General features: G+C 41.3%; 1 protein-coding gene across 9 annotated transcripts in view; it reads right to left on the bottom strand.

Annotated features, from left to right (window-relative positions):
- TLE1 (TLE family member 1, transcriptional corepressor) overlaps nucleotides 1-20,502 on the bottom strand; it is a 133,398-nt gene that overhangs the window by 94,649 nt on the left and 18,247 nt on the right. For 4 of the 9 annotated variants that reach the window (XM_006145473.2, XM_006145475.2, XM_006145474.2 and 1 more), the window contains 2 exons: nucleotides 3,170-3,232; nucleotides 822-926 (listed from right to left, as the gene is read on the bottom strand). The exons of 1 other annotated variant lie outside the window; for it this stretch is intronic. In XM_006145473.2, the coding sequence (XP_006145535.1) occupies nucleotides 822-926; nucleotides 3,170-3,232 (168 nt within the window). The remainder of the gene's footprint in view (nucleotides 1-821; nucleotides 927-3,169; nucleotides 3,233-20,502) is intronic. 4 more of the 9 variants (XM_006145476.2, XM_006145479.2, XM_006145477.2 and 1 more) reach the window with 1 other exon arrangement.

The raw sequence follows: 20,502 nt of genomic DNA, 5'->3' as shown, positions 1-20,502 counted from the left end.
AATGAGTGATTTGAATCCGCTCAAGGCACTCACATATGAATAAAATCAGAAAGGACTGTCCCTTGTTTCAACTATTTCTTTCGCTTAGTCTGGAAAGGGCAGAACACATGAGAACCGACCCAGGGCCTGCAGTGGGTGGGGGAGAATGAACTCATGCAGGGGATGGACCACACGGTTCACTGGGTTCCTTAATGCAGAGCAAATGACTTGTGATTGACAGCCAGTGGCCAGCAAGGCACACTGACTGAACTCAGAGGAGTGCAGAGACCTGGTGAAAGGCTAGAGAGCACCAGGGCGGACAATGAACACTTCTCCCATGGCAAGAGAACAGTCTTTTCATTGGCATGCCACTTACAAATTCATGGAATAGGCACAAGAAAGAGAAAGAGCAAACAGCTATGTCGTTTCAAATACCCTAGAAAGCAAAAGGCAGAAGGAAAGATGGCAAAATGAAATGGCGATTCAGAGCTCTGTCTTGACCTCACTGTGATCTAAGGCTGGAAGACGGAAGGAAAGAAAGCATTTAAAACACTAACCTAAAGCTTTTTCCTTGACTAATGGAGCAAGGGTAGTTTAAATATCACAGGATAAACTATATTCATTTTCCCATTTAAAAGCAGATTTATTTTCCTTGCCCTGCTACAAAGTTTCTCCTATTATCTTCCTTATGCTAAGCTCTCTTCCTATATACACCTCAGTTATATCTTAAAACTCTTTCCTCCCACCCATATCAAATAGGTCAATGTTAAGCTATACAAGGCTATATATATAGATATATTAAACCAACAAATTAGTAAGAAATGAAAGCTGGTTATACACACTGTAGGAGGTAGACCTGGTAGGCCACGTACCCCGATGATGGCATTCAACTCTGCCATGGTCACCTGCTTGGCACGTTCGACAGCCTGAGCCACCTGTTGTTGATGCTTTGAAAACAAGGAGAAGAAAAAGTGTTAGCAACAGCTAAGAACATTGCTGGACAGTCTATCGACAGAAGACACATGCAACGCAAGCTAAAGTACAAGGGTTTACAAAGACAACCACATGTAATTTCATAGAACAGAGGAAATGAAAAACTGAGAAGGATGCTTTTCTTTGCTTCTAAACACCATTTACCACCCAACTTCTGATGGTAAATTATGGCTTGGAATGGTAGAGAGCCAGAAAGGACATAGAGAATGGGGACTTGAGGCCTTAGGAAATAAATCGAAGAGCCCTCTGGTTCACAAAAGGCTTTATGATGATGCATTTGGGCAGAAGTGGTGCACGGAAGTGCACTTCTTCAAATACTCAAAATCTAAACATGAAATCTGATCATTTGTCTGATCAACAGATAGAAACAGTCCCACGAGTAGTTTTGGGAAATTCTGGGGAATTCCTCTCTTTTTAGCCAGAGGATGGAAACTCACCCGGCATGCCTCCCAACACTACCCACAAATATAAACAAAGCCATGAGTTGGCTTTGGGAGGCATAGGACTATACTAGCAGAGACCAGGATCTCTAAATTCTAACAAGCTAGATTCAAAAGGCCAACAAACCTAACCTGTAACACCATACAATGTTATGCTGAAAGAGACTGCTTCAACAGCAGAGGTGGTGACTAGCACAGGGCAGTAGGTGCCAACTAGAACAGACTCCTCAGATCCCAGCTCCCCACCCAATAAGCTTTTCACCCTGCCTCAAGATATATTTGTCCTGGACACACTTAAAACACACTGCGGCATTCAGTAGCTTATACCCAAAAGGAGGTAAAGTTTCAAAGCAAAACTAAAATATAATCGTCTTGGGTCAAGTTCAAAGATATGAAGATCTTCCCTAGCTAAATATGAAGGTTAAATCTCCATGATTTTGTAACTAAATAAATGGCTCATATTAGGGATCTCAAAAAGTTCCTGAGGATTTCAAAAATTCCACCAGTAAGGTGGCTTGGTGGTTAAATCAATGGTCTCCCACACGGCCGGCCATGATTTCAGTCCTAAACCTGGTGGCTTGAAAATCATGCGGGGCGTGTGTGCGTGCATGCCCCAAATCCCAGAAGAACAGAGAAGGCATTGCAGATGGCCACTCCCCGGGAGGATTTCTCACTTTTTCTCTCACTGCCTTTCTCTGATGAGCCTATGTACCGTTGGCAAAAAAAAAACACACCAACCAGCCAACCAACCAAACAAACAAAAGTTCCTGAGGACTGGCCCTGGTTGCTTGAAATACATGCTGGTATGTGTGTGTGCATACCCCAAATTTGACAAGGTAGATGGAAAATAAAAAATTACAGAGTAACCAAGCCCTATTGGGGAGTACTTCCTCCCTCTCTCTAGCAAGAACAGGTACCCTCTGGCAAAATAAAAATAAATAAAATTCAAAACAAAACAAAGTTCATGAAATTAAAGTGTGAGTTTACTTTAGTGCAAAATAACCCTGATACCCGTGCACAGTTTTTTCATATTTTTCTATGTACTTTTTCAAGACCCCTATACACACTTGTAACTCAGGAAAAGTTGACACAATGGGAATGTGAATTTTATCTTTATGACTATTATCATCCACTCCTTCAAAGAACAGCATTTTTAAAAAGAATTATTTATTTACTTAACTAGTTTATTATTATTTTAATTTACCAAAGAGAGACCAGGAGGTGGGGGATGAGAAAACAGACCACCAGGTTCGAGACTTGAACCGTGATCAGCCACGTTGGAGTCCAGAGCCTTAACTATGCCATCTGCTGGCCTCACGGACAGCATATTAAGTTAACTGAGTTAATACACAAAAGTACTAAAGAAACGTCCGCTTCCATGGTAAAGGCAATTCTGATGGAATTATTTTTAAGTCAATATAAGAAACACTCTCTACTTAAAAGATACAAAGGACGCCAGACTCATGAGCAGCTACCAAACTACTACTACTCAAAGAAAACAAAAACTTGATGTTTGATAGTCATTTTACAGGTTTCTACAAGAAAAAAAAAATTAATTTGGGGTTGAGCTATTTTCACCACTGCTACAGCGTGCCCTCAGATGTGTTAGCTAGAATAGCAGGGGGTTTACACACTTCAGCTGTAACAGATGTTCTTCACACTTGTTCCTTGTGATAAAATTAACATCTTAAAACTAGCTAATTTGCAAACAGAGAAGCAACATAATTGCACTTTAACAGCTGAACAGTTTTACTTACTTCCTGAGACAGAAAGGGGATGACTTGTGCACAAATCGTATTCAATCTCTTGGCGATTTCAGTCTATAAAGACAAAGCCATACAAATGTTTAGAATACTTGACAATCAGTTCAGAAAGGTGAAACATTATACCTCAACACTTTAGTCCTCTTCCACCTCACTCGAGAAGGCATAAAATTGTTTCCTCGGGTTGTATTATTAGTATGTATCTCGAGATAAACAGTCGGTACTAACCTTACCTGTAAAATAAGACACAAATGCATGCTTCACTGGTCACTGGATAAGAGATGATGACTAGACTGAGTGAGAAAACCTGTGGTTCGAGCCATATGATCATTTAATCTAGTCACTGCCAGCCCTTTAGTACATGTTTTCGGTGATGATCGAAAACCATGGCACACAGATCTTGTTAGAGCAAGTTCATTCAAACTGGCATCAAAAGCCACTGTAGCAACAGCACTGGACAAAGACAAGGCGGAAGGTGAGAGAACAGATGAGACAGGCTCACTGACATCCTTCATTCTTGGCCCAAACAACTGACACAGTACTGATTTTTTTGTGTGTGTGGAGGTTTTTGTCTTAGGGCATGTGCACTCATGGGGGGTTGATGAGAAGTCACCCCCCCCAGAGGGGATAGGATAGCCACGCCACAGTCCCTTCTCCATTCTCCTTGGGCACACACACATACACACACACACACACACACACACACACACACACGGCATGACTTTCAAGCCACCAGGTCCAGATTCGAACAACGACTGACCATGTGGGAGTCCAGCAACGTAATAGCTATGCCATCTGCTGGCTCCCTGAGACACAGTTTTAATGTTATTAGTCATCCCTAACAGCATTTAAACAAACCAAGAGAAGACGGCCAAAAACAGAACTGAGATCTAAAGAAATGGTCAAGCTGCAATGTCCAAGTTTCACCACAACTCAACATCAAATGCAAAGACCTCACAGCCAGGACTCCAAGTTTGGGTGAATGTAACATGAATAAAATGTGCCCTGAGTGTCTCCCAGAGTGTCTGTGGCACAAGCTGTTCTAAAGAAAGCAGGCAAAGTCCCTGCTCAGCTTCATACCCACAGCAGTCCCTCTCCTTTAACAAACAAACTGTCCAGAGAGGGAAGAGAAAAGTACTCTGCTTCCAGCCTTGGAGAAGAAGACCTGCCCACTTCCAACACCCTACAGCAATGCAAAGCAGCTCTGCTTTCCTCTAAACTCAGAAGAACCAGTTTCTCCTCCTTTAAAAAAAAGAAAGTCACCTCTGAAGAATCCCAGGGTTGACCTTATTTATTTCATCATTTTTTCTGTCAAAGCTCACTAAACGCCACCTATATTACTGAATTAGGCAATGAAAGAGATCACAAAGAGAAGAAAATTGTAGAGTATACTGTCCATGCCGAAATACAGAAAATAGAATTTTAAAAAGTAGAAACCCCAGAAACTTCATAGCAAGTATTGGGTTATCAGAAATGTCATGACACATTTTTGCATAGAAATAGGAATAAAAATAAGTCATGACTTTACCAATATCCCAATACATTAAAAAGGGCCACCCTTTGTCCTCTAAGATGATTCCAGTGGGCTTTATGGGACTAGATTTAGGCCAACCAGCCCAATTCTCCCTGACCACCAATGAGATGGATTACTACCATGCCAGGAAGAAATGTCCTCAAAGCAGAAATGACTGCTCTCTAGAGCAGACCCATGACCTTGCTTTAGGCAGTGGGGCAAACAGATACATGCCAAACGGGGCAGCTGTACCAGGTGAACAAACAGAAGGAGGTCAGCCCCACCAGGTTCATTTGATCACAGCCACCCACTCACACTAGCTAAGGTCCTGGCTCTCCTAGAAAGCATGGCAGGCTTCCCCCTCTGCTTTATGACAGGGTTCTGCACTCTTGTATTTGGGTGCACATCAAGGAATAGGGCCCTTTGTAGACTCTTAGGCCCTTGCTCCCAACTCCCTACCTGCATAGATTCCAAGAGCATTCTGGGCTTTTCCCTTTCTGAAATTCACTCTTAAAGTATTCTAGTTTTGTTTTTGTTTTATAAGAGATTTTTGCCTTGGGGCATCTGCCAGAGAGGCAGTAAGAGGGAAAAACAGAAAGCACCCAGCAGTGGGATGGCCACACTGCAATCCAATCACTTCTCCTCCATTCTCCCAGGATTTTAAGCATGCATGCTTGCAAGCCCACGCTGAGTTTTAAGCCAATGGGTCCAAGACTCAAACCATGGTCAACCATGAGGGAATCCAAAGAACTAAACACTATGCCATCTGCTGGCCCCAAGGTATTGCAGTTTTTAAAATGATACATGCTACTTTGAACAAACACACAAGCAAGAATATGTGTACAGACATAGATAAATATAAAAGGCACATAAAGTAACCCTGAGTCCATCACCCGGGACAAAGCCTGAGTAACATTTCGGTGATTGTGAACCAGCATTTCAAGGTCTTGCTGTATGAGTGGAGGCTTCAAAAAGTTCATGAAAAAACAGACAAATTTTGGAGCAAAAAAATTATCTTTAAACCATGCAGTTTTTCTGTACTGCACATTTTCCATGAACTTCATTTGAAGATGCCTATGTGCAGAAACCTATAGTAAGAAAAAATGCTTTAATGCCAAAGGTCCCATTACATATATGGCCTTTCTGTAATTTGTTTTCCATTCAAAAATGTGTCATAGACATTCTCCCAGTCAATTATCACAGATATTTAAAAGTATGTCATTGGGCCAGGAGGTGGCACAGATGTTAAGGTAGCCACATGTAATGATTCAAGTCCAGGACCTCGCAACTTGAAAATCGTACCAGGCACATGTGTATGTGTGCCCAAAATTCTGAGAAGAGCATGGACGAGAAGAGACTGTGGCATTGCCATCAACATATTTCATTACGTAAGCATGCTGATGTTTAAGCACTCCTGATAACAACGGATATTTGTTATTTGCTTAATTTTCTACAATCATGAACTCGATGTCAAACAACCCTTCCACACTCTAAGAGAAATCTCCACAAGTGAAATTGCTGGGTCAAAGTGTGTGCATATTTTCAACTGTAAAGCATGCTGCCAAATGGCCCAGCATAGAAAGCTGTACCAATTCACATTACTGCCAGTTTATGAGGGCGCTTCTCCCACCCAGTGTCAATATTAGGTTCTGTTGACCTTTTGAAAAATCTTTTCCCATCTAATACGTTAAAAAAATGACCTTATTTTTATTTGTGCTACTTGGATTATTCCTGAAATTACACATCCTTTCATATATTTATTAGTCCATAGTATTTCTCCTTTCTCTATTTTCCCATCAGCAGTTAACTAGTTTTCTCTTTGTAGTAGTTCTTTACATTAAGACAAATATAAACCCTTTATCATGATTTGCCCAGCTTGCCACTTGTCTTTCAATCTTGCTTATTAATATAGACTTCTGCTATATAGCACTTCAATATTGTTAAGTTCCTTTCTTTCTTCTATGAAGAAGGGGCCCCCAACAGGGTCGTCATGCTGTGACCCACCCCCATCCAGTCCAAATCATGGGCAACTAGCGTGCACAAGGAGACTTCAGAATCCAAACCCAAGACCTTCCCAGGGGGGCTTGGCATTATGAAGCATAGTATTACCTGCCATCCCACCAGCTGGTAACTAAGTTTTTATGTGCTCAAATTAAAGAATTTTCCTCCTATGTTCCTGGCCTTTGAATAAGGATTAGAACACACCAAATTATAAGAGCTGTTCTTAATTTTCTTCTGGTGCTGCTATGGTTGCACATTTTAGACTTAATTACTTGATCTAGCTGGAATTTATCTTGGTTTAAAAAGAGAAGATGCCCTTTAATTAATAATAACTGTGTTATTACATAGAATGGCTTCGAGATAAAAATTAACATGGTTAGAGTACAGTTAAGACCCAGTATGAAAGAACTTGTAAACCTTTAATAATATTAAAGTTATCAAAAAACAAATGAAGATGAAAGCAAAGACAATATAAATATAAGATGGGTTACATTAAGTGACACTGAAACAGGAAGAAGAAAGTTGGATATTAAAGCTCAAACCAATGGAAAAAAAAACATAAAAAGCTACACCACACGTCCTAGGAATTCAAAACAGGTTGTCAGGAGAAGAACTGGAAGTAAGTTCAACAGGGGCAGATCTTATCCAAGCCATCTCCTCCCTCTGCCAGGTCTCTAAATCCTATTCTTACACTATTCTGGGAAGTGAGCTTGATTTTTGAGCCTGAAAACCTCAGCTGAAGTCTTGTTCTCTTGCATTTACAAGATGACTTTCCCTGGACAAGGCACAGAAATCCTCTGAGCTCCCGCACCTGCACAAAATAATGAGAACCTACCTCCACCAGCGCAACAATGCAGAGAGTTCTGTGAGTTCTAAAACAACTCCATCTCCCTAGCAGAATTCCATAAATGTTTTCCCCCTTCCTTAAAACAGTCTGGATAGTTGGCCAACCCCGCGGTCTGGTGGTTAAGGGAGCTGGATCCCACATAGCCAACTGTAAGATTCAAATTCTGGCCCCAACAGCTTGAAAAAAGACACTGGGCATGCTTATGTGCATGCCCAAAAATCTCAAAAGGACTAAGAAATAAAAGAGAAGGGATGGGGGTGTGACCACACCCTAGTGGGGAGTGTTCTCTCCATCTGTCTCTCTCTGCTGGGTGCACATAGCACCATAAAAACTGACAATGAATCTTAAGACTACCTCTTATTTCAAAGCGAAGAGTATATTTTGGTAAGATTCTTAATGTAGCACACACTGACAAGATAGTGTTTTCTACTTATGCTTCTATTCCTGGTTATAGTGTTTGCAAGCAGGTTAACCTGGATTTTCAACCCTGCTTAAGCCAGTATGAGGAGAGCTCTGTAACCTTTTCAGATTGCCTACTGCCTCTTCCAAAAGCTAGACAACTCCATTGGAAAAAAAAAAGTTGGGCTGACTGGATTTTCCACCTAGAAATCATTTTCCTGTCCAAAGTTGAAGATGTATTTGGCACCTGCTAAGTCATGTTTATAAGTAACTTTCCCTGTGCATGTGTTACTGACACTGTATAAAGCAACAACTAAGTCATGTTTATAAGTAACTTTCCCTGTGTTACTGACACTGTATAAAGCAACAGTAAATCAGCATTCAAGGGCTATCCCCAAATCAAACTACATGAAATCCTCTGCTACAGTCTAGATAATGGTTTCACATTTTGGAATTCGGTCTTAGTGAGCAATGACTGGATGCTCCCCCAGAAACTTGTGTGTTGGAACTTGATTGTGTTAATTATATTGTAAGAGTGTTGAGAGAAAAAATAATTCCTTCTTAGTGTCCCAGGGTGGGGCTTCCATGACCGAGTACTGGTAGGATTTTTAAGCAGAATGAATGAGACCAGAGATGGCCATATGAAAACAGACCATGCTTTGTTCTGCTAATAGTTCTGCTTTCTGACACTCTGTAAGGTGTCTGGGCTTTTCCCCTAGTTCTACTTTTATAAATCCACTTAGTCTTAGGTATTTCTGTTTGCAATACAATAACAAACTAAGATACCCATCCCCCCACCCCCCACCCCAGAAAACTAAGCAGCTAGGTGAAGGTCCCCATTAAGCCTTACTTCATGGTCACCAACCCCTAGGCAGCAAGGAGTGGCATTCCAAATGACCTGTCTAGAACAATCTTTTACTCTTGCTTCACTGATGTGCATGCAGTAATAGAACTGGCCTTCATCATCCAAAACTTTGGAGGAGCACAAGGAGTTCTAAGACAGTTCAATCCTGGGTCTTAGGTGTCTTATGTGAGTAACAGGAACATCACTAATCTACTTCAGCATTTCATCAACAATACCTAAGCTACAGATATACTATCCCAAAGTACTGAAAAACTTAGATCTTCCCAGTCCTTCAAAACCTACCTCAAATCCACTCAGAAGCTGCCTTTCCCCCATAACATCAGTAAACACATTCCTCTCTAGACCCTTCAAGATCCTCTGCAGCACTTTTATTTTTTAATTTATATCTTCTATGAGACAGAGAGACATATACACTGCGAGAGAGAGAGAGAGAGAGAGACTCCCAACAGGCTTTTACGCCATGATTCACCACTAGTCTCAGCCAGGCCAGACCACAGGCGTACATGTGTGCACAGGTTATGCTCAGGAAGGTCCCAGACCACTAACCCAGGACCTTTCTCATAGGGTCCAGTTGCATTACCACTGCATCATTGCCAAGATCCCTGTACATGCGTATTTTAATGGAGCTAAAAAATATATATGGCCCAACATCTCAAAGACCAACAATGAATTAAACTTTAAACTGAAGATACATTCTTCTAGGCATCTGAATGTAAGAGTTTCAGGATTTTATGATCCCTAAAAGCTCAGCTGGCCACCTTTTCAGAATCTTTACACCTTGTCTAATTACAAGACTGAAAAGAGCCCACTCCTCAAAACCCTCACACTTCCCCACTACACATAAAGCGATGCATAATGAGAGTTGTTGGAAGCTCAAAACAGGGTGAGGACTGCTTAAGAGTAATTGCCCATGGGCCTCAAAGCAATCCAATGGCATCCTGCCCAAAGTCAGCTTAGGGAGGGGAAACTCCACCAGCATTAAATTGCAAATTGATGGATCATAAAAAATAGTGCTTATGCTGAGGGCTGGCAAACTGATCTTTTGGTTTCTTTGAACCAAGCGGGAAGCCAAGAAAAAAAAAAAAAAAAAACACAGTGGAGTGTTGGTAAGAAGTGTCTGGCAACAGATAAACGGGCAAGAACATGAAAATAAGGCACACAAAAGGAAATACACAAATGATCTCTAAATCTTTTCCGACTACAAGTTTCTGAGTCTGTGAAATGACAACCTTAAATATAGAAAAAATGATCAATCTCATAAACACCGAATAAGATGTAAATTTTGTTGTAAGCAGGTGGGTCATTCAGAACCTATTAAGGTACTTTAAAAAAAGAATAAAATCCAATGATGATGAGACCTCAGGGAAACTTAAACAACCATACACTACTGGTGATAGACTAAATTGGTATGGTCGTCTTGGAAAGCAACTGGGCAATGTGTTTCAAGAGCATGAAATTATTCAACCCCTTTGGTAAGGCTTCCCACAGCTAAGAATTTATCCTAAGGAAATAGTTCAAATGAAAAGCATTCCATGCATGAAGCTGTTCACTGCAGCACTAGATTCAAAGGAAAAGAGAAAAATCCAGGTAAAGCTACAAGAGCAGTTCAACACATCACAGCCGTACTCAGAGTTTTGGAAAAAAACTTAACATTTTGAAAACATCTTAACATTTGCCCTCCTGATAAGTGAGTTGCCTAATACTAGGAGAATGGTTAAACATACCATACCAACCCACAAGCACGGTCAGGAACCATTAACGTCGTATGTACAATAAGGTGGCCAACTCACTCACTAGGTGCAGCAGAAGGAGATGAACAAAGATGAGGTTTATGTTAAAGTACAAGCACATACCCCCCCCCACTGTGAGTTAATACCCCAAATAAAAACCATCATTATCCTAGAATGGCAGTTATTGGTGACTTTTGCCTCCCTCCAGTAACCTTGTAACACTGTCTAGAAAGCAGAAGTGGCAAATTGGGACATACTAAAGATTAAAAGCAGAACTGATAATCAGTCTTGTTAGGAAAGCAATACAGCTGAAAGGACAGGTAGCTCCAACAGGACTGCTGCGGCACCAGGCCAAGCTCATGTCAACCCTCAGCCAACAATGGTACCAAAAGAAGTGGCCCAAAGGGCCGGCAGGTGGCACGGTGAAGGCACTGACCTCTCACATGGCCGACTGCGTCTTGAATCCCAGATCAGGCAGCTGAAAAATCACTCTGGGAGGATGTGTGGGTATGCCCAAAATCCACAGAAAAGACTGGAGGAGGAGAAGACTATGGTGTGGTCATCCCCCTGGGGGTGATTTCTCACTTTTTCGCTCTCTGGCGAACACACCCACCCTATGTCAAAAATCTTAAAAAAAAAAGTGGCTTGAGACGGAACCTGACAGGGTCACTGAACCCTTGCTGCTCTGGCAGACGCCCTCCACATGGCAGAACGGGCATTTTATAAGAGACATCAATTATAAATTGCAAATACACACAAACAAATTGCAATCAAACTCTGCTTTAGTATTCTTCTTCACAAGCAAAAGAGAAATTATTTATCAGTCGGTGCTAATACAATTGAACCCGTAAGAGAAAGCCCTGGGTTCATGTCCTAGGACCTCCCTGTGCATACCAGGCAGGCACACATGCCCATAATCCAGACTGGCTGAGACTACAGGAGGGTTGTAGCATGAAGACCCTCTTGGGGATGGCTATCTTTCTGTCTCTCATGGCAGAAATGAACTTTAACAAAGGAGAAAAGAAAGAAGAAAGAAATCCCTCCTTTCAAAATAACAAATGTTAAGGTCCAACAATCTGGCCCACCATAGGACAAAACCACAGAATATCTCTAGTTCCTGAAGATGACATCTGATATACCAAAAGAAAATTCATTGTACATATATAAAAAAAATTGAGGGCCAAAAATGACACACACAAAACATTGCAAATAATCCTCAATACTCCCTGCTTCAAAGGAGAGGACAGGGCCCTTGGCTGAGAGGTCACCTCCGTGTACCTGCCACCCACAGACTTACAGCGCCTAGCTTCACTAATACACTCATGAAAAGGTGGGTTTTCTCTTGAATTCTAATGCATCCGAGTAGCTGTTTAAAATGTAATTACAATGATAAAGTGATTCATCAAATTTGGGGGAAATCTAATTAAAAAAATACATGGGGTATCTTTAGATTGGGGTTATAAACATTAATGAGGCTATCCAGTGGTTCTCAAACTTGACTGTGCGCTAAGAACACTGGGAGAGCTTGTTAAATCATGTGGCTCAAACACATCTCCAAGAGCTTCAGAGCCTGAGAAGCTGCACCTGGGTAAACCCAGGTGACCCCAGGTGAACTGGAGGCTGTTGGACTAGAGGCCACACTTAGAGAACCATTGCACCTATTAATCACATACAACAGCAGCTACAGTTGCTGCTTGGCACCTGCTAAGCCCTCTGACAACTACTCTAATCTTCATATGGACACCAAGTGCCCTGTGAGAATGGCCTAAAAGGTTAAAATAACTTGCCTAAGGTCAGAATAAACTAACAGAGAGGTCAGACCTGCCTCCCTCCAAAGCCTTGCCACAACAGAAAAGCTGCCATCTAGCCATTTTGGAAAAAAAAAAAAAAAAAAAAAAAGACAGAGGCAAGAACGCAAACTGGGGGTGTAAGAACATGTTTGCCTCCTGTGGAAAACCTCAAATAATCTTCATTTAAATTATTCCACCCATGGCAATGTAATCTCGCCCCTTCTTAAAGCCTATGATTAAAACAAAACAAAGAGTACCAGATGACAGAAACCCTTTAGTGGCTCAACTAATCAGAACATAAGTCACCAATTACTGGCAGATAATAACGTCTATGTTCCTTCCATCTCCCCCTCATTTGGCAAGCTCCTACAGCGTTCTAAATCTGAGTCCTTTCCAACTGGGCCCAGACTCTATCTGACCTTTCACCGCTCATCCTTCACACTTGCAGCTTCTCTGAAAACAAGGAGGGGTAAAAGAAAGAACAGGGGGAAAAATTGTGGTGAGGGCTGCCCGGGCAGAGATAGCAACACTAATTGCGCCTATTCTCTGGCTCCTTGCGAGGCAGATTGCAGGGGCCTGCATCTCCGGAGAAAGCTCTCCTATCTTTGAGGCAGCTCTCAGCAGAGCAACTCAAGTGCCCTTAATTGTTTATGTTCTTAATGCAGAGCCTCTTGAATGCATTCATTTTTAATAGCAGGCTTGAGTGTGGGGCCCATCAAAGAATGACAAAGCAACTCTATTCATTGGTTCTCCTTCCTGCAATGATGGTCTTTTGATTTATTTGCAAATGACAAGCTTGCTAGGCCCCACTTGAGGGCTGCCCTCTTTTTTTTTTTTTTTAAAGAATTCAGTTGCATTTTCCAAGATGAAGTTGGGCCTGCAATGCTGTGTATTTGTGTAAAATTTTCCCCCTTCAGTTCCTTCTAATTAATGACTTAAATGTTTTGACCCAACTGTTGCCAAGCAGAGCATTTGGGCTTTAATTTGTCATTTTGGTAAAGATGCATCTTTAACAAAAGCATCGCAGCTGTTTCAGTTCCTAAATAGCACATTTCTATTATTCAGAAACCCTTGTTATGGGGTTCAGAAAGGGCCTGTTCACAGGAAATCGTATTGACTTGTCCCAGAATGGAAAGAAGACAGCTTTTGGTGGCCTTAAAGGGGAATGCACGGGGTAGCTCCACAGAAGGTTTTCAAGACAAGCTCTGCAGGGTGAATAGCAAACACCACCAAGCAGTCATCACCTATTGTTCTCTGATGGAAAGACAGCAAGCCTCTCCCTTGAGCACATCCCAGGCAAGCCTACACCTTTAACCTTCTTCACAGATCTTAGTCATTAGGGAGCTCGTGAGAAATTAGATAATGCACAATAGTGCGATTAGTGGGAGGAACAGACATCATCATCATTGGGTGAAGGTTAAAATTACAGTTGTGAAACTAAAATATGCTTATGTAAAGACAAAAAACTGCATGGGAATATGCAAAAATCAGGTTACCTGTGAAAATCAGATTTATGGGGCTTTTTCTCAAACTCTGTAACATTGCTTTCCTTGCAGTACAATTCAGAACATTTACATTTTTTTCCGTAACAACAGAGATAGGCATCCCTGTCCACTCCCAACCTCAGCCAGCCTACTTCACTGGTATGCACACACCCACCATGTACAAGGAGGCCCCAGGACATGAACCCAGGACCTTCCCAAAACACTTCCTATTAATTATAGCTACGATTTAGGCCTGTATAACTTGTGGTGGGTTGATGGTGACCTCCAGCAGTCTATCTATAATCACTGCCTATTCTCCCCGTCTTCCATGGTAACTGAGCAGATGCCGAAGGCACACCCATGGAGTGCTGGTTTATTCTTCACCTTAGCATTTCTATTGGTCCCTCCCCCTACCATATTTGGAGATCACAGATCAAGCTGTTTGGTGTAAATGATTCCCTGACACACTGACTACTTAGCCAACCCAGATGGTAAGAGAGGACCTTATAGTACAAGGTGACCATGGGCCAGTGGTTCCCAAATTTTAACATCCTGCTTCAATTGAAGGGCCCACACACATGAAGGAGAACCTCTTTTCTTTGCAAGCAACTGTTTCTTTTCTTTTTTTTCTTTTTTTTTGGGGGGGGCTAAGTTTTTGCCATAGAGTACACAGAGTACATGTGCTTGTTGGAGAAAGACAAAGGGAAAGAAAGAAATCACCTCTGCAGGGGTGATGGCCATGTCATGTTCCTGCTCCTCCATTCTACTCCTGAGATTTTAGGCACACATGAACATATGTATATCCAGCATGACTTTCAAGCCACCTGGTCTGGGACTCGAACCTCGACTGGCCATGTGGGAGTCCAGTGCTTTAATCACTAAGGAACCTGCTGCCCTCCGTCCCGCCATCTCCAAGCAACTTCTTAGCAAAGCAGCTACTCTACTCTATGCAAAGACCTAGGTCTCAAGGCCAAGAGGCAAGGTAGCAGAAAGGCTGAAGTTTGATATATGTACTTAATGGGATAGCTCCAGGGCAAAGCCACACCAGGAAGGAGCCTGAAACACACAGTGCTGGAATCTCAGGTGGGAAACCCAAGCCCTGAGCCATACTCCCACTCCCTGCAGACTGAGCTATTGGCAAGAGGTGTTCCTTTAGGAAGGGTGACATCATTCCTGACCTTCCCAATTGGAACCTGAATTCTTTTCATTGGCCATCATATATCAAGAAACCTGCAAAGCCCAGAAATTACCTGCTAGTAGCCAAAAGAGATTTGAAACCAGTAGCCAGAAAAATTTGGAACAGGGAAGGGGAAAAAATGGTCCCAAAATCTGCCTTAGGAACAGCACACTGCTGCACTGGGGGGCCGGGGTCGGGGGCAGCGGAGACCAAAAGTAGTAAAGCAGAAAAAGAACTTTATGAACAGCTAAGTCAAAAGTTAAGAAAACATTTACTGGGACAAGCAGACAGTGTAATGGTTACATTGCTGGACTCCCACATGGCTGGCTGCGGTTCAAGTTCTGGACTCATGAAACTCACAGTGACACGCACATGTGTGTGTGTGTGTGTATGTGTGTGTGTGTGTGTGTGTGTACACGTGTCCAAAATCCCGAGAGAAGAATGCAAATGGGATTAAGGCATGGCCATCCCCTCTGAGGGGTGATTTCTTGCTTTCTGTCTTTGGCGATCACCTGCACCCTATAAGAAAAATCTCTCCAGGGGACCAACAGCAAGTGGTTTGGTGGTTAAGTCGCTAGACACTCCCACATGGCCAGCCATGGTTCAAGTCCCAGACCTGGTGGCTTGCTTTCTCACTTTCTCTCCTTCCCCCCCTCTCAAATTAAAATGAATGAATAAATAAAATTAAATGATTTTTTTTAAAGAAAATCTCTCAAAAAAAGGAAAAAAAAATATTTACTTTCTCAAAAGCATTTTATATCATGATTAAAATGACATCTGAGATACAAAAATTTTCAAAATGTAACCTTTGGGAAGCTTATTTTCAAGTATTTAGAAGATGGTAAATAAAAGGATCCTCACTGATAAACATAATGGCATATGGAATCTCTGACTATTGACTCAGCTATGCATGTGGTGGCAAACAGGAACAGCATTTTAAATACAAATTAAATTACTTCGTCACCAAAATAAACCTGATCATTGCATCATAACACAATCCACAGAAAATTCAATCAAGAGAAAAATAATCACTATTCCACCAAGACAGCAGTCACCCTATTCTGGAGAATGGAGTGTTTTGTAGGATTTCTGAACAGAATTACAGAGGTTGACCAAAAATATACATAGTTAAGAGTATGTCAGAGAAAAAGCCCCAGGACTAGCGGATGGCATAATGGTTACACTGCTGGAATCCCATGTAGTTAACCATGGTTCAAGTTTCAGACCCAGCGGCTTAAAACTCTCACCGGGTGCATGTGTGTACGTACCGAAAATCCCAAGAGGAGAATGGAGAAGGGAATGCAGCGTGGTCATTCTCCCTGGGGGGTGATTTCTTACTTTCTGTCTCTCTCTGCCTCTCCGGCCAGTGTATATGCCTGCAGCAAAAATCTTTTTTACAAAAAGAAAAAGCCCAAAATTCCCTTACACCCAATTATGTTAAGTTATAATTTAAAAATGCTACAGTGATGCAATATTGTCTAAGATAGAGTAGAAAGGAGCCAAAAGGTGGCATGGTGGTTAAGGCACTGGAATCCCAGATGGCTGACTGCGGTTCAAGTCCCAGATCTGGAAGCTTGCTTTCTCTGGTGAATATAAGTGCCTTACAACAAATTTTAAAATAATAATAAATAAAATAAGTAATGCTCTAAAGAAAAACATTAAATAGAAAAAAAGAGCAACCAAGAGCAATGGAGCTAAGAAAAATTTATAAACCAGGGACCACCACAAGTTACCATTCCTACAAAGCGCAAGTTATTTTACAAGTAGATAAATCAATTTATGTGCTCATGTGTGTTTTTAGAAAACATTCTCAATATTCTTCCATTAATTATGTGGGTTTCAGGACATGTCAATTCTCATTTCCCAGAGCACCAGAAACCAAACTTAACCCCTGTCTTCTGTTACTCTGCTCTGCACTTGTGTGGTTCCCACAGGGCTGGGCTGGCTCAATAATGCTGCGCTCCTCTGGAAGAACAGAATAGACTTCCTGCCATTTGGACTGTGAAACACAGTAATCCACCAGGGAATAAAGGTCAATGTTGCACTTTTGGTCATTACTGAATCATTTGAGATGATCTGTGGTGAGGATGAGAGGAAAATCGAAGGCTGTGAGAACGCTGCAAATGGCTTGACCTCAGACCAATTTTCATCTCCATCTGTCTAATAGACATGTGGATAAAAAGCCCTCCCTCCTTCTGAGCCACTCGGCTGTTTTCAAATCCATGGCACAAGCCAGGAACCAGTTAAACAATATATTAATAAGGAGAAATAACCTTCTAAGCCTCAGACCGATGCTTACTCAGGTTTTAGGTCATCAGCTAAAGTTGAGAACCCAATTTTCCAGTCTGCACGCAGTACTGCAAAGTAGACACTTTAACTAATATGTAGATTCATCTGCAGTGCAGGGGCATGTGCCAAAATCTCCTTACTTACATATGCAAATCTATGCATGCTTACACCTCCACCCCCATCAAAAGACATCCACACGATTTCTATTACATCTGCTAACACACACAAAAGGGAGCAGCAGTTCCAAAAACTGTGTGCTGCTGCTAAATAAATCCTTTTTTTTTCCAAGTGTCCAATTAAAGCTGCTTAATCATTATTAAGGCAGTTTGATCCTTAAATACAAAAAGTATTCTTGAGAACCCACAGCCTAATTCTCATTTAAGTCATGGAATAAATGCTACTATCCCTCGACTTTATACCAAAAGTCCCCTCTATGGGTTTGGCCAAGCTACTTCTTTAAGATAATGTTGTGCCATATAGAAGTTTAGGCCCCCACAGTATATCAATGTCAAACAACATCGTGTCAAGCTAAGATTCAATTCAGGTAAGTGCCACTGCCAAATTTTCTTGTTCCCAGACGGGCTTTAAGATTATTTTATTGCTTAAAATTTAATTTGTTCCAACTCGTGTCTCCATGACAACGTTGGCTAACCCTGCAAATCATTTGGGTAATTGGATATCTTATCTTTCTATTGCTCTCAAATCGAATGATTCTGCTAGAATTGTAACAGCCAATCAAATTTACAGTCCTCCTGAGTAATAGACTTGGAAAAGTAGCCACATTCATCTCCTCTTTACAGCCATATTAACCAGCATGCGACAAACAGTAGAATCTGGTCTTCAGACTGTACTCCGAATTATAAATGGTGTCAATACCAATATTCTCACAGTGCAAAGTCTACTTAAAGCCCCATTCTTTTTTATATAGCTTTAATTTGGAAAGTAATGATTGGTAGTCATCCATGTAAATTTTGAGCAATTTCAGTACTTTGAGAAAGACCCAAGAATTAATATCAGGAGCTCTTAAGAAAAATTAAAGATTTTTTTTTTAATTACAAGCCTGCTCTAATTATTTGATATTGTGATAAAATAATGACCAAAACAATGATTATAGTAATATATGACATTGATGTGTCCAGGGCTCTGAGGGCAGGTAAGCCATACTTAACAATTCAGTCTCTATCGCCTTAAAGAAATCCATGTAGTAGAAATCTGACACCTCCTTATATTTAACTCACAAATAACAAGCACCCAGGGTGGTTAATTATGCAATTCAGATTTCTTATAAAATAGAAAAGTCAGCAGTACTCCTCTTGAGTTAAGTGATATGATTTTGGCCTTTGGTTAGCTAAAAAGTACAGAAGTTGGATACATTTCAGTGGTCCAATTCCAACCTTCTCAGTAGCTGTGCAAGACATTGACTGGCTGGCTCATGGGGAACTCTCTGCCCAAGCACTGCAGAAGAGCCAGCCAGTTTACAAATAAGTGGAAAAGGCTCTAAAGTTAGGCCAACTGGCAGTCTAAAGGGGCTGTCAAGAAACCTAGTGCTTGCCCTACATATCTTCAGGAAGGCAGGGCTACTTCTCAAACTAAAAAGAAAAAGATGCTACGGTAAAGCTTCTCCCCACACCCATATCAGCAGACAGCTGAGCTTTAAGCTAGTGGGAGAGCAGGTACTGGCATAACTGGTCTGGGCTGTGCCCTCTCTTACCCCAAATACTTACAAAGGCACACAAGAAGTTCTACTGCACTGTGCTTGGCAGTAAGAGTTAACTGCCTCAACTTGCACTGTCCAATTCCAATGGCCCTGCTTTCTTTTTCCCTTGTGAAGGTTTGCTTTTATTTTGACTTTTGGTTTTCCCAAATATTAACACAGAAGCAGCAGCTGTGAATGTGACAGTCAACAAAAATCTCAAGCTCCAGAGAGTAGATGGAGCTATTCAAACTGTTCATGGAAAGGCAGGCCCTGTAGCCTAATGGTTAAGGAAGCCTAATCGCACAAGGCCCACTGCACAATTTGAATCTTGACCCCAGTGGCTTGAAAATCATGCTTGATATGTGTGCTGTGTACCTAAAATCCAAACAGGATAGAGAGACAGAGGGAAGGGAGTGTGGAATGATCATACCCCCCTGGGAGGTGCTTTTTCTCTCTCTCTCTTTGTCTCTCTTTCTCTGGTGAACTCATTTACTCTCTGGCAATTTTTTTAAAAAGTTAATGAGAACAATTTCAAGAAACTTTGCACCAAAATCAACTCCTAATTCCATTTTTACACAAACTTTCTAAAGTATCCTCCTGTATATGTAAATCTCATCAAGGCTGGAGACTTTAACCAAGCAACATCTTGACCTTACAATTCTACAACTCCTCTTCATTTTCATGATGACAAATTCTTTCTTTGAATTAAAAACTGGATTTTACGCGTTACATTAAAAAGAAAAAAATTTAAAACACGTCCTTTATTCCGCCCAAACTCAGCTTCAACAAAATGAATCAAATCCCCTTTGCTGTTCATCCATCCCCTTACAAGAAAAAAACTCAACACAACTTTATTCTCACTGGTAGTTACATTAATTACTTAAAGCTGTTGCCTGCCGTCCAAGGACACATTTTGTTGTCTGGCCTAAGTAAAGCATTTTAATTCTTTTAGATTCTTTAAACAACAAAGACTGCCAACAGGGGCCTTATTTTAAGAAAATTGTTTTGAATTTTCCTTTTCAGTCTAAAGATAAATGCTTATGATCTTAAATGGAAACAAATAAAGACTTTGTAAGGGAGGAACAAAAAGTAAATGAATGCAAACAGAGAGGAAGGAAAAATTGGGTTTGCAAAAACAAGATGGACATACACAGGGACTTCAAAAAGTCTGTGGAAAATAGAATTAGGACTAGTTTATTCTGTGCAAAAAGATTTGAAATCCGTGCATAGTGTTTCATAACCCACATAAAACTTTTGAAGACCCCCCTCGTATAAATAGAGCACAGCTTAGAAGTCTAACAGCAGAGGTGGAGCTGTAAAGGAACTGTGAAAGAAATAAGATGACAGCTGCCCCAAAGCACGCTCCTATGCCAGGAGCCCCAGAATACACCCCTACGCCAGGAACCAACAGAACGACTCTTGCATATGATAACTCAATCCTGATAACTACCCTAACAAGTGGGTAATATTGTCATCCTCTAATCCTACTTAACTCTTCTCTTCTGTAAGAGGGAATATTTAATATGCACAAAGGGA

The sequence above is a fragment of the Tupaia chinensis genome, unplaced genomic scaffold, assembly GCF_000334495.1.
Source record: "Tupaia chinensis unplaced genomic scaffold, TupChi_1.0 Scaffold000147_1, whole genome shotgun sequence".
In the NCBI taxonomy this organism is placed as follows: Eukaryota; Metazoa; Chordata; class Mammalia; order Scandentia; family Tupaiidae; genus Tupaia; species Tupaia belangeri.
This window is presented reverse-complemented; position numbering and strand designations above follow the sequence as displayed.